Consider the following 26,819-nt stretch of genomic DNA (forward strand, 5'->3'; position numbering starts at 1 on the left):
ACAATGGTGTCTGACTCTGAATTTAAGCGGTTGATGTCCATATTTGAGCCAAGGTACACACTGAAGAGTGACAAGTTTTAGCGAACTGAAATGCTGGGAAAGATTTGCCAAAAGGTCGTTGAGAAAGTAAAGGCTATGCTGAAACCAGAGAATGCTGGCAACTCACTCTCATTCACAAATGACTGCTTGCCAGGACAAACAGAATCACTAATGAGTCTTACATGTCACTTCATTGACAGCGGATGGACAAGAAGGCATTTGGTGTTGAATACAAAAGTGATGAAAGGATCCTACACTGGGGAGTACATTGGAGAATGGTTTCTAGGCATGCTAGAAGAATGGGGAATCACCAAAGACCGAGTGATGCTTGTGCTTCGAGACAGCGGAGCGAACATGGTGAAAGGATTGAGACTTGCTGAAGTGTCAGACCTCAGTTGCATGGCACACACCCTCCAACTTGTGGTAAATGATGGTCTGTCAAACCAGACCGCTTTGCTTGACATAATTAGCATGCTGAAGAAGTGCGCAGGCCATTTCCACCATTCAATCCTTGCCAAGCAGCAACTGAGGTGGATTCAGGCAGACCTTGGCCTACCCAAAAACAACTTGATTAACGCTGTTCCAACATGATGGAACTCAACACTTTACATGCTGCAAGGAATGCTGGAGCAGAAGCGAGCTCTTACCATATATTCAAGTGAATATGGACTTGGAGGACATCTTGTCCTACTGCTGATCAGTGGGACATTGTTGCCAATGTCATTGAGAACCTCCTCCCCATAGAGAAAGTGACACTAAAGGTGAGTCATTACGACTCATCTGTGTCATCTATCATCCCATGTGTGAGAGTGCTGAAGATGCTTCTTCAACAGAATGAAGGACCCAACACATGTGGCATTAAAACATGTAATAGAAGAAAAGAAGCGGCACTTCCAGCATCAAAGGAACAAAGGTTTATTGCAGATCCAACACCCGACATACAGGACGACACTGGGTCAGCAGACGTGTTTCACACCACGTGTTTATTCATTGCTGATTGTGGTTCACATGTGGGTGCTCTTATATATGGACCGGGGTGGACAATTAATGCCATAATGAGCCAATGGATGAACAAAGAAAAGAAAAAACCTTTTTCTCTCACCCCCCAGATCTATTAAGAAAAGAACACCCACACCTGATCGTTGCAACCAGAGATATACAAGCGTAAAAAGATCACAACAACATGTATAAAAACAAATAGATAAATGCTTTAAACGTGGTTCATACTAGTAGCTTGTATAATGTGTGTATAAATGCCACATATATTGTATAGACCACATACAATTACAACCTAAATCCAAGTGCAAAGAAAAAACATTAAAATCATGTTTCATCAGAACAAAAACCACCTAGGAAAAGATGCATAGAAAAAGTGCGAATAATGCTAACAATATAAACATTGTAATGTGCAAGATGCAGTAATAGTCTAAAATGTTTGCACAAAAAAAATCGTGCATGTTGGAGTCCAGCCATACACACCATGTGATTCAAACCAAATGACCGCATATATATATATATATATGTATAGATCTCAATAAAGAGAATCCAAACCTATAAAAAGAGTAAAAAGCTTTTTATTCAAAGAAGAAGATCTTTAGTAATAATTCATGGTTAAAAAAGTACATTGTATGACAACCATATAAAACTTCAAAGGACAAAAACATATAAATATATATATATATATATATATATATATATATATATATAAAATCGGTCGCTGATTACTCCCATGAGTGTGGATGCATAACACATCCAAAAAACAAACTTGGTCATCATTCATGACACCCGTAAAAGATAGATTTTTCTCATTAGAATTCAGGTAAGCCAAAAATGACTCAAGGCTACCCACATCACGATCACAAATAAACAGCAGATCGTCAATATAACGAAAAAATAAATGTGTGTGCTGTCTAAATGGATTTCTATCTCTATCTCCAAAGATGTGGGACCACTCCCACCAACCCATGAAGAGGTTGGCAAGTGAGGGCAAAAATTTGGCCCCATCGCAGCCCCACATCTCTGGAGATAGAAAGAGCCATCAAAAGAAATATAATTATGTGATAGAAGGTAGCCTAATACATCTAGAATGTAGCCAATTATGATAGAGGACAGAGCAGAGAAATGTTCCAAATAGAAAGAAACAGAAGAGATAGCAAGATGATGTGGAATACTTGAATATAGGCTGGCTACATCGCAGGTAATCCACGTGTACTCCTTTTTCCACGTGAATTCCTGCATGATGGTTAAAAGATGCCTTGTGTCTTTCAAAAACTCGGTAAAGACATAACTAATGGTTGCAATTGGCCATCTAGCCATTGTCCCAATTTTTCATTCAAGGACCCTATGCCTGCCACAATGGGTCTGCCCATCAATGGAGCAAGACCCTTGTGTGTCTTCGGGAGGTGGTGAAAGATTGGTACAATAGGATGCATAGGTATAAGTGTCTCTGCCTCACCAATGCTGAAGATGCCCAAATAGACGTCCTCTTCCGCGAGGACTACGCATAAAAAAATTCCCCACTTTTGATCTCTTTAATGAAGACTTAAAGACCAGATGGATGGATGCTTTGTGCTTGTGCTCACGTACTCTGATGGGTTTGATTATCGAGTCCAAGACTAAAGAAATAGACAAATTACAAAAGGAAATACAAGATATCCAACAGGATTTGCTACCATTAAAAAACATTGACACAGTTTACAGATATGGACAAAATATTGGATGATACGATGACTAGTTTGGAAAGGAATATAGTGTCCGGTAAGAAGGAGAAAATGCTGCGTGACAAATGCGACTACGATACTGATAATGTCTATACCTGGAAAAATTATAAAACTTGGAGTAGACACCAACGCACAAATAATTACAACAACACCAAAAAAAGAGTATGTTTTTCAGACACGATAACTAGTATTTTGATGATACCATGGCGGTCTCAATGTCTGATAACTCAATAGATCAATTGGATCGGCAGGCTGGTTCTGCTACAAGCACGCCAGCGATTCTAAAAAACGGGAAACAAAAGACCAAGTGGGCACGCAACAAAAAGAATGGAGGAAAAAAACAAGGAGAGGAGGCCAGAAAAGAAGGGGGGAGGGGGGGAGGGGAGGAGCATACTCTCTCAGACCCCAGGCACGCAGGAACTGATAAATGTCATAAATGTGTCACAACGCACTTTAACTCTGGGGGAAAAGTCTCTTTTATCTAGAGGTCTGGGTTTTTGCCCATCCCAGGATTTTGATTTGTTTGGGACACTTTTGGATGTCAACCGGTTCATTAGAAACATCACAATTAAAAGACATTTTTCCACAGAGAATGAGATCACCCAGGCTGGTCCTATGATTGAGTCTATACAGGAGGAGTCTTTGGATCACTTTTCATTTCGTGAACTATATTCGCTTAGGGATTTAACAGATCTGATTTTGGAGAATGACAGCACAAGTTCCATGGGTGAAGTGATAAATGAAGATATAATTAAAGTTGATATTAGAAATAAATCAGATTTTTACCCAGTTCACGCACGTACACCTAGTATAGACAGGTTCCAGAAATGTGTGGAGAGGGATTTACTACAACTAAAAAAAGGTACTCATCCTGATGCTGTTAGTGTCCATGGTGACAATCTGACATAGGAAGAAAGGTCTGCCCTTCGGGATCTACAGAGTGATGATTCCATAATTATAAAAAACTCAGATAAAGGTGGAGCGGTTGTCGTTATGGACACCGACAAGTATCGGGATGAGGCCCTAAGACAGCTTCTTGATGTCAATACTTACACTGTACTTGGTGGGGATCCAACCATTTCTTTTAGAGGTGTCCTGTATGAGTTGATTCAGAGGGGCGTCTATTTGGGCATCTTCAGCATTGGTGAGGCAGAGACACTTATACCTATGCATCCTATTGTACCAATCTTTCACCACCTTCCGAAGACACACAAGGGTCTTGACCCATTGATGGGCAGACCCATTGTCGCAGGCATAGGGTCCTTGAATGAAAAATTGGGACAATGGCTAGATGGCCAATTGCAACCATTAGTTATGTCTTTACCGAGTTTTTTGAAAGACACAAAGCATCTTTTAACCATCATGCAGGAATTCATGTGGAAAAAGGAGTACACGTGGATTACCTACGATGTAGCCAGCCTATATTCAAGTACCCCACATCATCTTGCTATCTCTTCTGTTTCTTTCTATTTGGAACATTTCTCTGCTCTGTCCTCTATCAAAATTGGCTACATTCTAGATGTATTAGGCTACCTTCTATCACATAATTATTTTTCTTTTGATGGCTCTTTCAATCTCCAGAGATGTGGGGCTGCGATGGGGGCTACATTTTCGCCCTCACTTGCCAACCTCTTCATGGGTTGATGGGAGTGGTCCCACATCTTTGGAGATAGAAATCCATTTAGACAGCACACACATTTATTTTTTTGTTATATTGACGATCTGCTGTTTATTTGTGATCGTGATGTGGGTAGCCTTGAGTCATTTTTGGCTTACCTGAATTCTAATGAGAAAAATCTATCTTTTACGGGTGTCATGAATGATGACCAAGTTTGTTTTTTGGATGTGTTGCTCACTGCCTCCACAGATCGGGTTGTCACTAGTCTTTACAGAAAGCCCCTAGCTGGCAACACCCTCCTTATGGCCCAATCGAACCATCCGGCACATACTATTAAGGGTATACCAGTCGGCCAGTTTATTCGATTGCATCGGACTTCATCAGAGGGCGTCCTCTGACGAAGTACTATGACGATACGCATAAGGGCGTGACCACGCGGCTCACAATACTAGCGTTGGACTGTCCACCACCGCCTCTACATCGGGAAGACACTGCAGGACGGTGATCCGGTGAGAGACGTGGGTGATTCAAAAAGTCCCGCTGATATTGTAACAGATGTTTTCAGTGCGATTCTTTTTATGTATTATGTAAGTGCATAGCATTAAGGAGGGTTGATAATGGATCAATAAAAGTTTTTTTACATCTTACACTATGAGCGATCCTTCCCCCTTTTTTGCATGAATGTGGTCTCTGCTGATACAACCTATCCAGGGGGGACTCTATATTTGGCTATCTGTGATAGAAGATCTGTGAGGAATAGTATCCGTATTAGCCATTCATTTGGAGGGGGTTTCCATCGGGAGATCTGTGCCAGTCATCTGTGATTATGAGCTTTATGGCCTTATGAATCTGCTTTTTGGTGAGTGCATTTCCTTAGGGGGGAGGATTCCACAAGGTATGGTGACAGCTTAACATCCTACCTCCGTGTTCTGCTTCTGTGTTTTCACCATTGCAGTGATTCCTATCTGGTATCATCTCCGGATATGGACTAATCTCATGCATGGACTATTATATTTATATTTATGGTCACCTACTAGTGCTGCTAATGCTGATTTCTCTTTGGGTTATCTAGCATAATTTTTTACTATTGGATCTCCATGATAGTGGCTGCTCTTCTTTGTTTTTTTTTATATATAATCTTTCTTTTATTATATATAATTTTATGATATATTATCCTTTCTGGGTTTATGAGCGCTGAGTTGAAGTGGTTCAAAAATTTGTGTGCTTCCCTTTTATTGTGTTAACTTTAAGATTGTTTTTCATAATATTAAAATGTATTCATGCTTACCTATCAACTTTATGTTTCGGAAAACGTATGCTGTTTTTGATAAATAATGTGAAATTTTCTGCTTGCATCAGTAATGGAGGCCTATAAAAGAAAGTAAGCAAGTAAATACATTTTTATAAGGTAGTCTTATTTATTAAAAGGTAATATAATGTACAGAATAAATGTATTGTTTTCTTTTGTAATGGTATGTAAGGTGAAAACACTTAGGTTTATAACAATTTGTACCTGTGCGATGAAAGAACGTAGGTAAAGCAATAAACTTTTTTTTCTAGTTTTGGATAGACTAGAGAAGATTAGAACTCCTGATGGGTTTTTTCTGCTATTTTTAGAGATTTACACTTACTTTCTGTCTTTCAGACAACAGTTTCAACAGACATGAAGGGAGAGAATATCTGCAACAGGGTTACAGACAAAAATAAATATGATAGGGTTTCTAATCTGCTCCTACTCTACAAGAAAAGCATTTTTTTTTTTATGTCGGTGTCGCTGTTGGAGAGTTTCCTTCACTTTCTATCTGGTAAAACATCAACAGAACAGGAAGTGTTCTTTATTGGAGCTCTAAATAGCAATATGAACCCGACAGAGGACTAACTGTTCCTCATTTTATTCAAAAACTAAGAAAAAGTTTTGGTTGGATATACAATTTAATGCCAACTTGTGTTTTGCATATTTAGGGCAAAGCAACATGTTCAATGTAATCCCCTCTTTTCTCTCATCACATACTCACCTTTCCTTCCCTTCTCTTCCACTCTGCCAGCTGTCCATGAACAGAAGATCCCCTATGTAAGCTGCAATCACTTCAGGTCATCTTATACATAGAACTATGGACTCATGTGACACTTGCTGGTGCCTAGTGATTGGCCCAACACTGTCACCAGGGAGTGCGTCACATATTGCATGTGCTGCTGTTATCGACAGCAGAATGGAGCAATATTTGTCACAAAAAATTGGAAATGGGGGGGGGGGGGGGTCTGTACAACTACATACATTTCTTTGTTTTGGATTCCTATATTTATATTTTTAGAGAAAATAGCATACTTAGGGACTTTGTGGTCATTCTCGACAGGGCACCAAGCATAGACCTCACAAGATTTGGTCTCGTTGTCATAAGCTGTGCAATTTCCTGTTAAGATTCCTGAAATAAGCACAATAAGACATGTCAAATATACACAAAAATGTGTTGTAAATTTACTAACTACTGTACCATAAATGTTTTCATTAGAGGTCATTTACATAGCGAGACTGTGCATGCAATGTACATTTCTGTATGTTAATTTTTTATTTATGTGCGTCCAAAAATCATCTGTAGTTAGTTTAGAAAACACGCCTGCAAGAAAGGTTAGTGCCCATTCACACTACCGCGACTTGTCAGGCGACTGGTCAGCCTGACAAGTCGCGGTCCATGCAGTGCTACGGGAACCGTTCTAATAGGAGCGACTCAAGTCGCTCCGACATAGAAAATATTTCCTATACTACTTCGGGGCGACATCGGAGCGACTTGCATTGACATTTATTATATGAAGTCCGTGCACGTCGTGCCGAAGTTGCAGTGCACGCGACTTCACAGGTCGCCCCCCAAGTTGTGCCGCAGTAGTGTGAACCGGCACTTAAAGTGCCTTTCCCTTTATAAAGCATAGGGTGAACAGCTTATAAATGTAATTGTAGCACTGTTACAATATTTTCTCTTCATCAGGATATTTCAGTAGCTAACATCTGGTGATAAAATAGTAAAAAAAATTACCAATACATTTAGAAATGACCCACTAGAATAAAGTCTCATTCTCTTCTGTTGAACTAGGGTTTCAGTATTGCTTACTAACTATGCGTTCAATAAAAAAAAAAAAAAATCTGGGTCACCTAGGCGTCATCGCTATATTGTTGATTTCAATGTAAAAGAAGTACATCAGTAGTTTTGTTTCAAAGTACACTAAGAATGCTTCCTATTGATCAAACTGCCCCAATGCCCAGGACAAGAATAAATGTATATCAAATGCTACCTCATTTATCAAAGATGCTGATTCTGGGTGCAAAAGTCATAAAAGAATGTAAGTCCTTGTAAATTTCTTCAGGCCTTTCAGTTTGCACATCAGACAGCATTATCTTCTTTTTATAGTGGCCAGTTGTTTTTACATGGGCAGATGCTAGCTGGCACCCACCTCCCTTTTCTCAGCAAGATTTAAGACCAGTTAGGGCAGAGTAGAGAATTCAGAGCAAAACTAATTTAACCAAATGGCAATTAACCTTCCAGTATGTTTTTGGATTCAGAGAGAAAATATTGAAACACCTGGATTAAACTGATGCAAACATAGTTAGAATGGACAAATCTCATGTACAATGTAAGTGCTCAACTATGCATCCACAGTACTTTCCCCTCAGTAAATGACCCCTTCTTATTTTGTTTTTTTAGAAATCTTATAATATATCTTCAAAACTTTTTACTCATATAAAGTTCTGGAGTATATCATATCTTCAAAACTTTTTACTCATATAAAGTTCTGGAGTAAAAATAAAAATGTATTGAAATATTCATTATCCATTTTCAGGTAATTAGAAGTTGTTGATAATTAATAAACCCAATATACGTTGATTTGATGTTATTCACGAATCATAAAATTTCACTTTATCTCTTAAGGCAGAAAAATAGAAATAGAAAGAGTTTGGTGTAGCTTAGTCACAAAAGAGGCAGTTGCCAAAAAAAAAAAAAAAAAAAGAGCAAAGCTGAACAATTTTAAAAGGGACACTACTATCTACTATGAAAGCCATGAATATCAAATTATTTATTAAAAATAATAAAGTGAAGTACTGCTCCTTTTACTAAACAAATTATCAATAAATTATGAAGTGACTCAAATAATTGTGGTTGTGCGTTATTACACATATGTGAATCAATAAATAGTTACATGCATAGATTACCATTACGCATGATACATCCAAAAATTATGCGAATTAAAAATTTATATGAATAAGCAATTATGTTATGCAGTAATAATACATATCCAACATTACTAGTGCTATATTCCATGTAATCTCAGCCATCCAATAGTGTCTCTATTGAAAAAAGTTCATAAATCACACTGAATGTTCAAAAGTTCAGACACTTATGTACAACATATGTTATTAACATATATTATGCACAACATAATTGTTTATTTATAATATTGTTTATTCACATACTTTTTTTGGGGTGTATTATGTGTAATGGTAATCTATACATATACTGTAAATATATATTGATTCACATATGTGTAATATCGCGCAAACCACTATTTTATTTGAGTTCCTTTATAATTTATTGATAATTTGTTTAGTAAAAGGAGCAGCACTTCACTTTATAATTTTTTATAGATCATTTACCACATGTGGGAACAGTTAGGTGTTGATAAGAAGGCAAGTTTGCACCGCTCCAGATGAGACTAATCCTCCCTCTAATGACCAGGTGCAGGTCCAGTCCGCGGTCTGGGCAAATATCCAAGCATTAAAGAAATTTTGACCGCACTCCAGAGTATAGGTACATACTCAAAATGGAGGGGATGTTTTTTGCTTCCTCTGTAAGAGGGAAGTATTCTGGATTTTTAAAGTTCAGACCAGGATACCAAAGGGGTTGAACTATGAGTGGGAGGTCACATACTATTATGAGTAGCAATATGATTGAGGTTCGCCCATCTCAACCCCTTTCCTTACACCTACTTACGGAACTTTGCCTTTATGCAGTGGATGTCTTAATACATGCTCTTATGTTGGGAGGTGAGATTGGACAGACATCAAGATACTTTGTTTTTTTATTTATACATATACTTACAAGGGTTTGGTACATTTAAATGAATTTGCTACTTCAATATTTGTGTCTTTCTTTGTCTTTTTCTTTTCCCTATTTTTCAGTTTGCCTTGATTCCCTATATGGACTTTACTAGATGTATTGTATCCATTAGTTTTAAACCTATATTAGGGACCATCTAAGGCTGTGTAAAGCCGTTTTGTAACTTAGATGAAGACATTGGCTTTAGTCTTCACAGCTCATGTATCACATTTTTCTGCTTTCTTTATTATTTATTTATTTCTTCTTTTTTTTCACATTTAAATTCATATACACAATTCTTTTCTGTGCGATTGATATGATTTGCTCATCGCAGGTTTATGGGTTAATTTTACACCATATACAAATTACAGATATAAATATATATTTCTTCATTATTCATCTATATATTTTTGTACCCATATTCCAGCGATGAATATATCAAGGTTCCTGTATTCTGTGTATATACCTGTTGTTTTTAATAGAATAGTCGTTTGTTATTGCTATCATGGGGTTTTCTTTTTTGATTGACTATAGGAACCTGATGAATATGCTAAACAGCATAATTAAGCACCTATTATGTTCAGCCGATTTTTTACTATTTAAGTATTTCATCTAGGGGTGCATTTTAGGTTATGACTAAGCAAAGTTAATTCCTGAAACATGTCCACTCCTGCTGTGGCTTGTCTGTATCGGTTTTGTCATGGCTTGTTTATATTTGGAATGAAGAGATATGTTTTATCCTCTATACTCTGGAGTGGGGCAAAATTTCTCTCATGCTTGAACACAGTTAGGTGGTAGCAGCATATCAATACATGTAAACACTGCTTAAAAAAACTAAAGGAACACTTTTTAATCAGAGTAAAGCATCAAGTTAATTAAACTCCTGGGATATTTATCTGGTCAGTTATGTAGCAGAGGGTGTTGTTAATCAGTTTCAGTTGCTTTGGTGTTAATGAAATTACCAACAGGTGTATTAGATGGGCAACAATGAGAGGACCTCCAAAACAGGAATGGCTTTACAGGTGGAGGCCACTGACATTTTTTTCATCTACTGTTTTTCACTAGTTTTGCATTTGACTAGGGTCAGTGTAACTACTGGTAGCATGAGGCGATACCTGGACCCTATAGAGGTTGCACAGGCAGTTCAACTCCTCCAGGATGGCACATAAATACATGCCATTGCTAGAAGGTTTGCTGTGTCTCCCAGCACAGTCCCAAGATCATGGAGGAGATTTCAGGAGATAGGCAGTTACTATAGAAGAGTTGGTCAAGGCCGTTGAAGGTCCTTAACCCTTCAGCAGGACAGGTATCTGCTTCTCTGTGCAAGGAGGAACAGGATGAACACTGCCAGAGCCCTACAAGGTGAACTCCAGCAGGCCACTGTTGTGAATGTCTCTGACCAAACAATCAGAAACAAACTTCATGAAGGTGGCCTGAGGACCCAACGTCCTCTAGTGGGCCCTGTGCTCACTGCCTGGCACCGTGTAGCTTGATTGGCATTTGCCATAGAACACCAGAGCTGGCAGGTCTGCCACTAGTGCCTTGTGCTTTTCACAGATGAGAGCAGGTTCACCCTAAGCACATGTGACAGATGTGAAAGGGTCTGGAGAAGCTGTGGAAAACGGTATGCTGCCTGTGACATCGTTCGGTATGACTGGTGGTGGGTCAGTAATGGTCTGGGGAAGCATATCCATGAAGGGACGCATAGACCTCTACAGACTAGACAATGGCACCCTGACTGCCATTAGGTATCCGGATGAAATCCTTGGACCCACTGACAGACCCTACGCTGCTGCAGTGGGAACTGGGTTCCTCCTGGTGCACGACAATGCCAAGCCTCATGTGCCAACAGTATGCAGCCAGAGGATGAAGGAACTGATACCATTGAATGGCCCCCACGCTCGCCTGACCTGAATTCAATAGAACACCTCTGGGACATAATGTTTCAGTCCATCCGCCGCTGTCATGTTGCACCTCAGTCTGTTCAGAAGCTCAGGGATGCCCTGGTCCATGTCTGGGAGGAAATATCCCAGCACACCATCCGTTATCTCATTAGGAGCATGCCCCGACGTTGTCAGGCATGTATACAAACAAGTGGGGGCCATATAAACTACTGAGTACCATTTTGAAATGCTGCAATGAGATTTCAGCAAAATGGACTAGCCTGCATAATTTTTCACTTTGATTTTTGGGGTGTCTCTGAATTCAGCCCTCTGTAGGTTGATAATTTTTATTTCCATCAAACGATGTGGCATCCTTTCGTTCCTACCACATTACCCAGTCCATATCAGTATAGATATCCAGCATGATATTTTTCCCCTATTGAGATTTGATATGTTTTCAAAGTGTTCCTTTAATTATGTTGAGCAGTGTATATGAAAAAATGAATATATATTATCACTAATTGGGTATATATTATCACTAAATGGTGCTGTCTAAGCCCTATATTTATATAAAGCTATTCTTACTTAAAAACTAAAAATGTACTCTATATTTTGATTCAGCCCGAAAGTGTTTACAGGTAACAGAAATATCAAATTTGATTGGACAGTTGGTCATATTTAAAATAATTTAGTAAAACTTGTGTGTCATGGTAGGGTCCCTTTTAAATATTGAATTTCTTAACACAGGCAACATACTGTATGACTTGGGAAAATATCAAAGTACTGTACACATAAACTTGCTGTAAGATATACTTGGAGACCTGGAAACCTTTACACCTGTCTTTCGAGTCTTAGGAATCAAGGCAAAACTGATTAGCTTTCTTTTGTACATTCTACTGTCATTAAAGTGGTTGTAAATTCTTCCCCACAACTTTATCACAATTAAAGCAGCAAAAAAAAAAAAAGCTGAACGATCACTGCTTGTAGATGTCTCTTTACTTTCTCAGTGTTGTTGTAATCGGTCCTGTTCTTTAAAATGTTATCACCGGCGCATGCGCATTTCTCCCGTGATTCACGGCACGCTCTATGTGCTGTATGTCCATTGACAGGATGTTGTGTCTTTAATATACACTCCCTGCGCCACAGCACTCAAACCCCACGAGACTGCAAAGTCATTCAAAGCTTCCTCCTACAACCCATGTGACCGTGTGACATCACACGGGGTGTAAACCTGGGCATCGGACTGCATACTGCAGTGGAGATCAGCATAACACTGATACAGGCAAACATTTCAAGATCAGCACAAGTAAATAATGCGGAGTAAAACAAGTCAGTAAAACAAGTATGTGGAGTAAAACAAGCCAGCTAAGAGTGGTGGAGCACGGTTGCCATAGGAACGTTGGATCGAGAATGAGGCTTGGTTAACAGTACAGCAAGGGTTACATGAAAGGGCAAAAATACACTCTACTGTGGACTCGGAAAACAATACATAAGATGGCGTTGCTTTACCCCTGGAGACACGATTTTATTTAAAAAGTAAGTAACATGCCATTGGGGCTAAAGTACAATGGCTATAGTTTGATAATAATTTTATATAATGGACTAGATGAAAAGAAGCATCTGAGTGGGAGAGTTTACTTCCTCTTTAATCACAAGCCGGAATTAAGATCGCCTGGAAAAATATCAACAACCTGAGAAATGCAGACGATACCACACTAATGGCAGAAAGTGAAGAAGAACTAAAGAGTCTCTTAATGAAGATAAAAGAGGAGATGGCAAGTTAAAACTAAAATCATGGCAATTGGTTCCATCACTCCTTGACAAATAGAAGGAGAAGAAATGGAAACAGTGACAGATTTGATCTTCCTAGGCTCCAAGATCACGACAGATGGTGACTGTAGCAATGAAATTTAGAGACTTCTTGGGAGGAAAGCAATGGAAAACCTAGACAACATTCTAAAAAGCAAAGACATCGCCCTACCGACAAAGTGCCGTATAGTCAAAGCTATGGTATTCCCAGTAGTAACCTATGGCTGTGAAAGTTGGACCATAAGGAAGGCTGAACGCCGGAGAATTGATGCTTTTGAAGAACTATGGTGTTAGAGAAGACTTTAGTCAATCTTGAAGGACATCCACCCTGAATATTCACTGGAAGAACAGTTCCTAAAGCTGAAACCCAAATACTTTGCCAACCTAATGCGAAGTGAGGACTCCTTGGAAAAGACCCTGATGCTGGGAAACCTGGAAGGAAAAAGGAGAAGAGGGCGACAGAAAACAAGATAGAAAGATAGCATCATCGCAACAATGAGCATGAAGTTAAGCAAGCTCCGGAAGGCAGTGGAGGACAGAAAAGCCTGGTGCGCTATGGTCCATGAGGTCACCAAGTGTTAGACACAACTATAATTGTAATTAAGATAATGAACTTAATGCTGTACTTCAGGACACCTAAATATTTTCCCTGGCAGTGGAGCTGTACCTGCACTGCAAAGGTTAACTGCTTGTTTCTTTTTTAAGGCATTTGGAAAAGCAGATTTACCCGATTCTCTGCTCCTGCAGGCTCCTCCTCACTGATAGACCAGTCCGTACAGCCTCTTTTCTCCTGTTCTCCAGCGGTCTAAGATCTGCTGAAGTCAGTAAAACTGATGCAGGTTACATGACCCTGCATTAGACATGGGAATGCTGAGTGACAGTCCACTGCATGGGGAGTGTTGACTGCTGGGGCAGTAGAGGAGGATCAGGTAAATAAAAGTGATTTGATTATCCCCTAAGCTAAACAAGCAGTTAACCCTAGCAGTGCAGGTGCAGCCCTACTGGAAGAATGTTTATATTTACTGGAGTTGGGCTTTAACCCATCAAGCCAATTGCTTTTTACCTATTAGAATGCAAATCAAAGTTTCAAGAATATCCGTTAGAGTCTTTTTTTTTTTTCTTTTTTTCAGCAGTCACTAAGTCATGAAGAGACATGATTAAAGCTTGTTGTGTTGTACATTAAAGAAAATCTCAATATTAGATTACATAATTATTTTATTTATTTTTTGTATTCACTGAAAATTAGCATCAATGGAGAATGCTCCCACCACCAAGCCATATCTAGTCAAGCTAAGGTTACCTGATTCACTCAGTGCTTGATAATCACTCTTTCCTTTTTAAACAGGGATAAATTGAAAGATATAAAATTATTTACTGTTTATTTATTAAAATATTTAGTAAAATCATTCTAGATATTAATAGCTTTGGAAAAATAACAGAAAGATGTTATCATACTTACCATAATTTTCCTTTCCTGGCCTATCCTCACGTCAGCACACAAAGGGTTAACACCGCCTCTGGAGCCCACAGGACCACCTCTTCCTAGCTAAATAAAAGACAGCCCCCCCACTGAAGTGTTCAATAACCTAGCCTGGGACAGGCCACTAGGGAGGGAGTGCTGTGCTGACGTGAGGATAGGCCAGGAAAGGAAAATACGGTAATTATGATAACAATTTTTTCGTTTTCCTGGCCCATCTCACGTCAGCACACAACAGGATATACCCTAGCTGCATATAGGGCGGGAGAAAACACATGAAAAGAGACACTCAAAGAAAAGCTGTTAAAGCCAAAAATAATTGATCCCTCTTGTCCCAAACTTGCTGATCGCACATCTAGTTTGTAAGGTTGAACACAAGAACTTCAAGCTAGCGGTCTTACATAGATATTCCTGGCATAACTGCTCCAAAGGCTACCGCCCCTCTATTCAAATAAGCTTGCAACTGTATCAGAGCATAAAGGCCTTCTTCCTGCATGCCAATGTAATCACCCTGGAAATCCAACAGTGGATGACTCTTGAGGACCTGATGGCTAAATGAAAAGATTGTCCACTTTCCTCTTCGACCAAATACACAATTAGTAACTCGACCATGTGTAAGGAACTGAAGTCTTCCTGCTGTATACCCAGTAACTTTTGTGCGAAAACTCAAAGGGACTACTTCCCAGTTTTGCTGGAAACTGGATACCACTTTAAAGTTGAACTATCACTATTTCTGGTAAAAAAAGAAAAGGCACAAAAGGGCCCTTGCAGAAAAAGTGTTGCAATCTTCAACATCCTTCTGTCTAAAGTAGTTACTGGCAGAAGAACTAGTTTTTCTGTGAGGAATTTTAATGGAAATGAAACCAGTGGAGCAAAGGGTACCAGCCCCAGTGCTCTCAGATACAAGCCTAAGTCCTACAGAGGGAACAAGGATTTCCTTCAAAACCATATAAAGTCTGTCACCTGCAAAAAGCATCTGGTAACTGGCTTTTCTGAAGCCTGTGAAAGATAAGGTAAAGATTTGTGCCTTAAATGGAGTTGCATGCCAGACCCACCTCTAGTGCTGACTGTAGAATGTTCAGGATATTGGCTAGAGCAGGGAACACAGGAGAGAAAGCTTTTGCTGAGCAAACAAAACAAACTTCTTTCATATCCTCTCATATGTAGCGTTTAAGGATGATCTTCTGGACACCAAGCTTGGATGAGAATCCCTGCACCTCTAATCGTGCCTATTCTATAGCCAGGCTATTAAAGTAGTCTCATTGGACTAGGGTGCTGTCATTGACCTTGTCATAAAATATTTCATTTTACCAGAAACAGGTTTGGTGGTGCTGATGACATCTGGGGGAGCGGTGTAAGCTAAGGTCTTCTCGGTAGGTGGAAATGACCTGTATGGTATGGACTTGTTTAGTCCAAATTTCCAGAAGCATCCTTATATTCAAGGACACCGGAGAGAGACAAAGATCAAATGGAAAATTCCATGGCACTGTTAACCTATCTTGTTTGACGGAGTATTTGCATTGGTATCCTGTTGCAAAAATCAGAAGCTGCATATTTAGTGGAGAGTGGAGTCTCACTGTGAACTACTGCTGGAAAGCCTCATTGGGCCAATATTGGTTTGAGGCACTTTTTTGAAAAATAATTTGCCTAACCAAACAGCTAGTTGATTTTGCTTTCCTGGCAAGAAGGCCAACGTTAACTGGCTGGAAGTGGCTTTCTGCCCAGCGAAAAGTTTTTTGTTGCAAGATGAAACAGGGAAAGGCTTCTGGTGTCCCCTTGGAAAGCAATGTAGGCTACTGCTGTCTTGTTGTCAATCAACTTCACTCAGGCCCCCTTGAAGAAGATACTGAAAGGCTTGCAATGCTAGAAAAGGTTTCCTTCAGTTCCAGATAATTGGGGAGTCTGCGTTCCACCTGTTTCTTCAGATTGTGGGCTCCCAGCCCCAAAGACTGGGATCTGCCATAATGATCATCCTATCTCCTGGGCTGAGAGGCATGCCCTGAAAGAAGCACATTGGGGATGTCCAAAATTCCAGTTCTTCCAGAATTTTTATAGGCACAAAGATTTTCTGATCCATAGGCAGCCCAGCTCATAGACTAAAGAAGGCAAACTGAAATGCCACCATGTGCCAGCTGGCCCAAGGTACCACCACTGCCAACAAGATCTTTAAATGATTCCTGGGGCTGTGCCAGTTCTGTAAAAGGCAAACACCTGAACTGAAAGTGACATCTGGCCACCGCAAATCCCACATGCCACTGGTGCTCAGCATTGATCGGTACCTGGAAGTATGAGTCAGCAGGTCGATTGACACTAACTGGTCCTCCAGCTGAATCAGTGTAACTGTCTGCATGGCCTCCATCTTGAACCTCTTGGTGTGTATGTACACATTTGATTCCTTAAAACTGAAATCGACCAGAAGGCTCCTGCCTTAGGTACTAGAAAAAACTGGGGAGAAAAGCACCCAGAGGATTCTATGTTTCTGGCATCCCTGGTATGATGGTCTTGTAACAGTATATATTCTTAAACATAATCCTGCAAGCATTTTCTCTTCTGAGATCTGTTGGTCATGAATGAAAGGGATTCAGTGCTCAACTTTGGAGTTCTCCATTGTACTCCCACCTAACTGTCTTGTGAACCCACTGGTCTTTGAGGATTGTCATCCAAACCCTCCAGAAAGAGGCTACAATCATCAACTTCACTCAGGCCTCCTGCCCCAACTGGAAGAGATTATCTGAGCGCACCTGCAAAAGACCTTTCAGTCATCTTATCAACTTGCTCTGGACTTGTAAAAAGTAACTTTGAGGCACCGCCACTGTGATCTGTTAAATCTACAGCCTGTTCTATAAGATTTGGCCTCCTGCACCCTTCTGAAGTTCAATAGGCTTGAGTGAAAGATTGCTGCCTCCTTTTACTAGTCTGTGGCCACAGTCCCGACTTTCCTTCCGGTCACTCGCCTAATTCCATTGTTCAGCGTTTGACCAAACAATAATCTCCCACTATAGGAAATGTTGAAGGCTTGTGTGGATGTTATTTCTGCCCTCCAGTGGAGAAATCACAATGCTGTCATGGCTGTGACTGAATGTGCCAGGCTTGTACTAGGTCTATTGATGCATCAACCAGAAGCCATCTGCCAGGTTCAACTCCTCCAGAAACTGTGCCAAATCTTTCAGTTTCCAGTCTTGAATTCAATGCCATTTCTAAACAATTTATATATCGAAGTGAACAATGTTGCTGATTGACAGGAAAAACCAGTCACTGTAAAGATTCTCTACAAGCCTAATGATCAGATGACCAAAATTTCTGAGTTCCAGATGCATTCTCAATGCGTTTTGCCACTTTCCAGATGTTTTCAATACAGAAACAATGTAACATATTTTATTTGTTGACTGCACTAGAATGCACTGCACTGGTGTGAACTAGGTCATTGGAATCCAAATTAAACACTGTCCATGCGTTCTTGCTTGCAGAATAAAAACATACTGGACTGCATCTGGTATGAACAAGTCCACTTTCCCATCCATAGGATCTTCAACAATTTCCCAATTTCTCTCTGGGATTATTAAAGTATTTTTTAAAGGCAACTGAGTTATAAAAAAGGCAAAGTGGTAGGGCACCTACAGTGTACTTTCTGCTAGCCTCCTCGATAAGATAAGACTTAGAATTTTGCACATCCACATCCATGTGAGGCAATCTGTGCATTCTCATTTCTCTGCCACTGCAGACTGCGTGCAGGCCTAAAATGCATGCTGAGCTGGCCGAAGCATTTCCTATTATGCTGACAAACGCATGGGAGCCAGTGCCACATGGGGTGCTTGGGGAGCATGAAAGCTGCCCTGTGGAGGACTTCGTGGGAAGCGGATTGTCCTGGGCAGGAGAAGATTGTTGGCAGGTCTTATGTTTTTTGGAGCATTTGTTTTCAGGGTGTCTGTTCCTAAAATAATGCAAAACATCATAATTTGCAGTCCTTGAGCACCCTTTTAAAAACATGTCCCACATTGCTCCCTCCTACCTTTGCTGATCTTCTGTGCCACAAACAGGTGTGGCAAGCTCATATTTGCACAAAATATATATATAGAGAAAATCTTATCTTACCTCTCACCAAAAAACATGTACACTGTCTCTTTAAGACTCATCTGCCTTCATCCACTTACTTCAGAAGCAGCAGCAGGTGAGCCTAGGCAACACTTCCAGAGGCAGACAGAAGGTGAGCCCAGGCAACACTTCCAGAGGCAGACAGAAGGTGAGCCCAGGCAACACTTTCAGAGGCAGAAAGCAGACATAGTCAGAGTCTAAAACAAAACCAGTAAGACCATCAAACACACAGGAGTACATAGCAGGGGAGCCAGGACAGCACATCAAGAGGCAGACAGGATACAGTCAGAATCTGAGAAAAAATCAGTCAGACGGTCCAATCTCCAGGAGAGCACTGCACAGCAGAGATCAACAGCAACAAGTCTTTACCTGGCAGGACTGCAGAGAGAGAGGGAGATAAATCCTTTCCTCTGCAGACCTCCAAGACTGTTTACACCATTGCTTGACACCTAGTGGATACCATCCTGTGTTGCTCCATCGTCTGCTCCCTGTGACATCATCCGCAGCCGCTCTCAGGCTGAAAATAAAGCCGGGAGAGCAGTGCGGTGTGCTGCATATACAAGACATGAAAAAACTCAAGGGAGAGGCAATGACGACATTGCAGAGCTTTTATAATAACACAACTGTACAATATCAATGCTGTTTAAGCATAAGTTTGCCCGCGACCCGACACACAGGGCACCCAGTTTTTAGGATGGTTTACTTTCAGTATTCTGGGTCTTCCAACTCCATGGGAGGCTGAACATGGAGGGGTAGGTTCCGCAAGGGGGGATATACTTGCAGAAAAGTATTTACCAACTGCAATAAACAGGTGGCCTGGAGCATGACCAAAAAAGAACACTTCGTTTGGGGGAGGGGCTGTCTTTTTTTTTGCTAGGAAGAGGTGGGCCTGTGGGCTCCAGAGGAGGTGTTAACCCGTTGTGTGCTAACGTGAGGTGGGCCAGGAAAAAAACTTTACAGACTTATTGCATATGGCAGTCTACAACAATCTTGTCCTTCATGTTGGTTTTTGTAAATCTATGACCATAATCATGCCAGCAGCTTTAAAGTGTTTATCTAGCCAAAACCTTTTTTATGCTTTAGATAGTAAGGAAAGTGCTCTTTTAGTAATGTTGGGAATGGCTAGAAACTCTGTCTGTGTTTTATATCTGTCTGTGTTTTATATCTGTCTGTGTTGCAGCTTTTATCTCACTCCCTGGTAGATGAAACTGTTGTTAGCAGTACAAGAAGTGAGAGTAAATCTCGGATCCCCAGAGAGCATTGAAAACCCAACAAGAATTTTAATCCTTCACCACTCTATCCCAAACTACGTAAAAAATTGTAAAAGTAAATCAGTCACATTTTTAAATTCTGACGCTAATTCTAAAGATGTTAACTTTATAACGCGTTTTATTACACATCTACAAGGGCAGATCTGTAGACTTTGTTGTAGACATTCAGTGACAGTAAAACATACATGCAGAATCTAATCATAGAACAAGTTTTGCCTGGAGTTCCAATTAAAAACATATTAATAAATGCAGTATGTAACAGTACAAAGAAAGGTTGTGTGTCTTATCAAATCCTTATAGCCCTTTTAAATATCCTGGCTTGCTTTATTTAGCCACTTAACGAACGCTCACTGTGCCTCTACTGCGGCACAGTGGCTCGTTATCGTCCAGCGACGTAGACCTACGTCGCTGGACTCCTCCCCCTGTAGGCGGCGCTTGCGCGCCGCAGGAGGCGCTCTCCCGCTGTTTTCATTCACAGCGGGAGTCGGGCCAGGGGAGGAGCGGTGGCGATCGCCGCCGCTCTTCCCCGATCGTCGGGGAATCTAGTTTGGAGATCCACCCGCCTGTGTAAACAGAGCGGGCGGATCTCCTAAGTGACAGGGAGTGACCGATCGGAGTGTTCAGCATAGTTGAACATCCGATCTATCCCTGACTCACTCAGTCACCCCCCCCCCCCACACGTCAGTAAGCACCAGGCATACATTAACCCCTCCCTCTCCAATAAAATTAACCCCTTCCCTGCCAGTGTCATTTTTACAGTAACAGTGCATATTTATAGCACTGATTACTGCAGTAATGTCACTGGTACCCCCAAAAGTGTCAAAAATGTCAGTCAAGGGTCCGATCTGTCCGCCGCAATGTCCCAGTCCCGCAAAAAAAAAATCGCAGATCGCCGCCATTACGCGTTAAAAAAAAAACACCAAAAATGACAGAAATCTTTCCCTTAGTTAGTAAACGCAATAACTTTTGCGCAAGCCAATCAAAATACGCTTATTGTGATTTTTTTTTACCAAACATAAGGTAGCAGAAAACAAATTGGCCAAAAATTTTAAAAAAATTTGATTTTTACATATTTTTTGGGAGGAATTTCATATAAAAAAATGTTAAAAATATTGTTATTTTTTCAAAATAAACGCTCTTTTTTTGTTTATAGCGCAAAAAATAAAAATCGCACAGGTGATCAAATACCACAAAAAGAAAGCTCTGTTTGTGGGAAAAAAGGACGTAAATTTTGTTTGGATACGGCGTCGCACGACCGCGCAATTGTCAGTTAAAGTCGCACAGCGCCGAATCGCAAAAAGTGGCCTGGACGTAAGACAGCAAAATCCTCCGGTGGTAAAGTGGTTAGGCTATAGATACCACCATCAGCTAATTATTACTGATATAGTTTAAAAAAAAATCAATTTAATAATATACACTTATTAATTGGATCTAAATATGAATTCAGCTTAGTTTGTTAGTGATGTGCCTTTAAAGATTGCAATATATACAAGTATGTGCTATAGAAGAGACAAGAGAATAGGTATATAGATGTGTTTTAAGTCAGCATTTTTAAATAGAGCAGTCACAAATCTGCTGTGATTCCTGACTGCGTTAAAGCTTGCCCATTCTTTTCTAGTTTCTGCACATTCCTATTGATTCTAGATTGGCTATGATGGGCTTACCTTGGCATTAGATATGTGCATCAGATATAGCAGGGTGAGCTCTAGGCAATGTGAGAGAGAGAGAGTGTCACAGACACTTGAGTTAAACAATTGCAGCCAGCCCCCTGGACGGTTGGCAACCCTGTCGATTAGAGTGTGCCTAGGCCTATGCAAGCAGTTGGGGTACTCAGTTACTCAGGGAACCACAGCCTAGTTTTGAACATTGGCGTGTGCTGCCTATTGCATAAGGGTGTACGCCCCAAAGCTCAAACACACATGCTTGTGTGTGTATACAGTATATATATATATACAAAAGTGAATACACCCCTCACACTTTTGTAAAAATATTATTATATCTTTGCATGTGACAACACTGAAGAAATTACACTTTGCTACAATGTAAAGTAGTGAGCGTACAGCTTGTATAACAGTGTAAGTTTGCTGTCTCCTCAAAATAACTCAATACACATCAAATATTGCCAAAAACGCTGGCAACAAAAGGGAGTACACCCCTAAGTGAAAATGTCCAAATTGGAACCAATTAGCCATTTCCCCTCCCCGGTGTCATGTGACTCGTTAGTGTTACAAGGTCTCAGGTGTGAATGGGGAACAGGTGTGTTAAATTTGGTGCTAGAGCTCTCACTTTCTCATACTGGTCACTGGAAGTTCAACGTAGCACCTCATGGCAAAAAAACTCTGAGGATCTGAAAAAAAGATTGCCTAGGCTATAAGAAGACTGCCAAGACCCTGAAACTGAGCTGCAGCACAGTGGCCAAGACCATACAGCGGTTTAACAGGACAGGCTCCACTCAGAACAGGCCTAGCCATGGTTGACCAAAGAAGTTGAGTGCCCATGCTCAGCGTCATATCCAGAGGTTGTCTTTGGGAAATAGACATATAAGTGCTGCCAGCATTGCTGCAGAGGTTGAAGGGGTGGGGGGTCAGCCTGCAGTGCTCAGACCATACGCTGCACACTGTATCAAATTGGTCTGCATGGCTGTCGTCCCAGAAGGAAGCTTCTAAAAATGATGCACAAGAAAGCCCGCAAACAGTTTGCTGAAGACAAGCAGACTAAGGACATGGAATACTGGAACCATGTCCTCTGGTCTGATGAGACCAAGATAAACGTATTTGGTTCAGATGGTGTCAATTGTGTGTGGCGACAACCAGGTGAGGAGTACAAAGACAAGTGTGTCTTGCCTACAGTCAAGCATGGTGGTGGGATGTCATGGTCTGGGGCTGCATGAGTGCTGCTGGCACTGGGGAGCTACAGTTCATTGAGGGAACCATGAATGCCAATATGTACTGTGACATACTGAAGCAGAGCACGATCCCCTCCCTTCAGAGAACGGGCTACAGGGCAGTAATTTTTAACATGATAACGACCTCAAACACACCTCCAGGACGACCACTGCCTTGCTAAAGAAGTTAAGGGTAAAGGTGATGGACCGGCCAAGCATGTCTCCAGACCTAAACCCTATTGAGCATCTGTGAGGCATCCTAAAATGGAAACTTGGAGGAGTGCAAGGTCTCTAACATCCACCGTGGAGGAGTGGAAGAGGACTCCAATGGCAACTTGTGAAGCTCTGGTGAACTCCATGCCCAAGAGGGTTAAGGCAGTGCTGGAAAATAATGGTGGCCACACAAAATATTGACACTTTGGGCCCAATTTGGACATTTCTACTTAGGGGTGTGTTCACTTTTGTTGCCAGCGGTTTGGACGTTAATGGCTGTGTGTTGAGTTATTTTGAGGGGACAGCAAATTTACACTGTTATACAAGCTGTACACTCACTACTTTACATTGTAGCAAAGTGTAATTTCTTCAGTGTTGTCACATGAAAAGGTATAATAAAATATTTACAAAAATGTGAGGGGTGTAGTCACTTTTGTGAGATACAGTGTTTATATATATATATATATATATATATATATATATATATATATATATATGTGTGTATGTATATATACACACAAACTGTTATAAATAAATGTAAACAAACATTTCATAATATAATAAAACATAGATGGTGTCAGTAGGGCAGAGGATGGTGTCAGTAGGACAATGGATGGTGTAATTTGGGAAGTGGACTTTGTCAGTAGAGCAGTGGACAGTGTCAGTAGGGCAGAGATTGGTGTCAGTTAGGGGAATTTAATAAGACTATAATCTGGAACAGCTGTGCATGGCAGCCAGTCAACCTCTGGCTTTCATTTTCAAACCTTATTTGAACAATCTGAACTTGGAAAAAATGTTTACTATGCACAGCTGATTCAGATTCTGTCCACCCCAGTTTTAGTTAATTCTTTCCAGTAGGGCAGTAGATGTTGTCGGTAGTTTTAACTTTTTTATTATTATTTTTTTACAATTACATTTTTTAAATGATTTTTTACATTTTTTTTTATTATTATTTTCTTTACAAATTTACAATGAGCCTTGTTGGGGACACTACCAGGAAGTGCTAAAGCTTTCTTGTTAACCACTTAAGCCCCGGAGGATTTGGCTGCTAAACGACCAGGGGGTATTTTGCGATTCGGCACTGCGTGACTTTAACGGACAATTGCACGGTCATGCGACGCTGTACCTAAACGAATTTGACGTCCTTTTTTTCCCACAAACAGAGCTTTCTTTTGGTGGTATTTGATCACCTGTGCGGTTTTTACTTTTTGCGCTATAAACAAAAAAAGAGCATAAATTTTGCAAAAATAACAATATTTTTCACATTTTTTTATATGAAATTCCCCAAAAAAAAAAATGTAAAAATCAAAATTTTTTAACATTTTTGGCCAATTTGTTTTATGCTACATATGTTTGGTAAAAAAAAATCGCAAAAAGCGTATTTTTATTGGTTTGCGCAAAAGTTATTGCGTTTACTAACAAAGGGAAAGATTTTTGTCATTTTTGTTGTTTTTTTTTTTAACGCGTAATGTCGGCGATCTGCAATTTTTTTGCGGTACTGCGACATTGTGGCGGACAGATCGGACCCTTGACTGACATTTTTGACACTTTTGGGGTTACCAGTGACATTTCTACAGTAATCAGTGCTATACATATGCACTGTTACTGTAAAAATACACTGGTAGTGAAGGGGTTAACTTTATTTGAGAGGGAGGGGCTGTGTGTGTCCCTAGGGGCGTGATTCTTACTGTGATTGGCTGTGGCTTGAGGTGTAAGGACACTGATCAACGGTTCTACATAGTAGAATCGTGTGATCAGTGTTTTTACACCGAGGAGAATGACAGGCAGCTTGTTTATACAAGCCGCCTGACTTTCTCCCTCTCCCCCGACGATCGCCGAGTGACCGGCGGACATCGGGTCCGCCGGTCACACGCGCGGGGGGGTCCGCGGGCGCGCCCTCGCTCCCCAGACCCTCCCAGGCTAGTGACGTTAATTAACGGCACTCTGCCTGGCCGGGGCTGACCGCCTTGCGGCGGTCGGCAAGTGGTTAAAGTGGAGTATCACCCATTTTAGTAACTTTAGATGCATGTAATCCCCTTTAAAACTACTTTTACCAATGGAAACTTTTTTTTTTATTTTTGCTAGTAAATACCTTATTTTCTTCTTTATTCATCCTCTCCTCACTTCCGGGTCCGGCCGCCGATCGGCGATTACGTCATTCGGCGATTCGCAAGGGCTGCTGGGATGTATCTCATGGGATGAAATCTTGCATTATTACACAGGTGTCCGTGCTCTGCCCCGCCTCCGCCCCCCGCCTCCGCCCCGCCTCCTCTCAGTGAGCTCAGTGAGAATATAATGCTTGGTAAAAGTAGTTTTAAAGGGGATTACATACATCTATGTAATCCAAGTTATTAAAATGGGTGGAACTCCACTTTAAGGACAGCAAAGCACATAAGGCCTAGGTGACATTTTTTTAGCTTCTTATTAAACATGATTAGTAGTTTAATATTTGTATGACTCCTCTCTGTGCTAACAAACTAAAATTTATATGATCAATTAATTAATGTATTTATCCCTTTAGATGCTTGTTCATGCTAGTACCCAAAATCAGTGCCTATTTTAAAGCGGTAGTATCACCATTTTTTTTCACTTTTAACTACAGGTAAGCCTATAATAAGGCTTACCTGTAGGTACAATTAATATCTCCTAAACCGGCACGGTTTAGGAGATATTTGCAGTGCATGCAGCCGCTCACACGAGCGGCGCATGCGCTCTGAAGGTCCGGCGGACCTTCAGCTTCCCTGCCGGTAAAATCGCTCCCGTGCGCATGTGCGGGAGTGACGTCATCGCGGCTCCGGCCAATCACAGCGCCGGAGCCGCCGAACCCGGAAGAGACGCCGTGGGATCATGTCAGCGCCCGCAAGGGTGTCCGGGGGTCCGTGACGGGGCTTCGTTCTAAGGTAAGTAATTCATAATGAGCTAGTATGCGATGCATACTAGCTCATTATGCCTTTGTCTTGCAGGGTTTGTTTTTTTTTTTTTTTTCCCTGGGTTTACAACCGCTTTAATTTACTGTAGGAAAATGACTGCAAAATTTCATAGAATATACAGTACATAGCAATACAGATAGGAAAAAAGATAATGCACTGTATGTTTAATATAGGTTAAAAATGAATATCTCACTATTATATTTACATGCGATGCACAACTATAAACTATTAAAGTATTATGTGGGTGCACTTAACATTCATTTATATTTTTTCTTTTAAAATGAATCATTGTTTTTTTTCCCCCAGTATAGAAGGCATACCTTGACTTAGACGAAAAGAAAGAGTTTTGCAATCTTCATTGGTATTGCATGGTGCTAAATCAGGAAGCTAGGAAGAATTGATAATAATTGCATGGTAAAATACTTATTTTTTCCATTCAGTGTTAGATATTGCATTCCTGGTATTATTGTATAACAAAAGTATTAAATTATGCAATAACCAGATTCCCAGTTAGACAGATCCTTCTGGCACACACCTGCTGCCAATCTGGATGAATGTAAGCAGGCCCCCTTAGCTATTCACACCACAAAAACATCCTCCAGATCTGTTCCACCTGTGTTTCTGCAAGCACGTTTTTAACACTTTTTTTGTGTGTTTTACCGCATTCCAGTACAGTTCTGTGCAGGAAAAAAGCAGCATGTTGTACTTTTTTTTCTGAAACTCAAAAGCACTGGAATACACTGCATTGGTGTGAAGTATGCCTTGGAACCCATATAACCTACTTTCCATGCTTTTTTAA

The 26,819-nt window shown here is 40.6% G+C and overlaps 1 protein-coding gene across 1 annotated transcript in view; it reads right to left on the reverse strand.

The window, feature by feature from the left end:
• The window catches only part of P2RX1 (purinergic receptor P2X 1), a 168,997-nt gene that overhangs the window by 42,690 nt on the left and 99,488 nt on the right, over positions 1–26,819 (reverse strand). Inside the window, exons 4-6 of the mRNA XM_082244978.1 lie at positions 26,341–26,407; positions 6,704–6,800; positions 5,666–5,746 (exon numbers count right to left, since the gene is read on the reverse strand). Coding sequence (XP_082101104.1) covers positions 5,666–5,746; positions 6,704–6,800; positions 26,341–26,407 — 245 coding nt within the window. The remainder of the gene's footprint in view (positions 1–5,665; positions 5,747–6,703; positions 6,801–26,340; positions 26,408–26,819) is intronic.

This window comes from Pelophylax lessonae (assembly GCF_965119305.1).
Source record: "Pelophylax lessonae genome assembly, chromosome: 2".
Classification (NCBI taxonomy): Eukaryota; Metazoa; Chordata; class Amphibia; order Anura; family Ranidae; genus Pelophylax; species Pelophylax lessonae.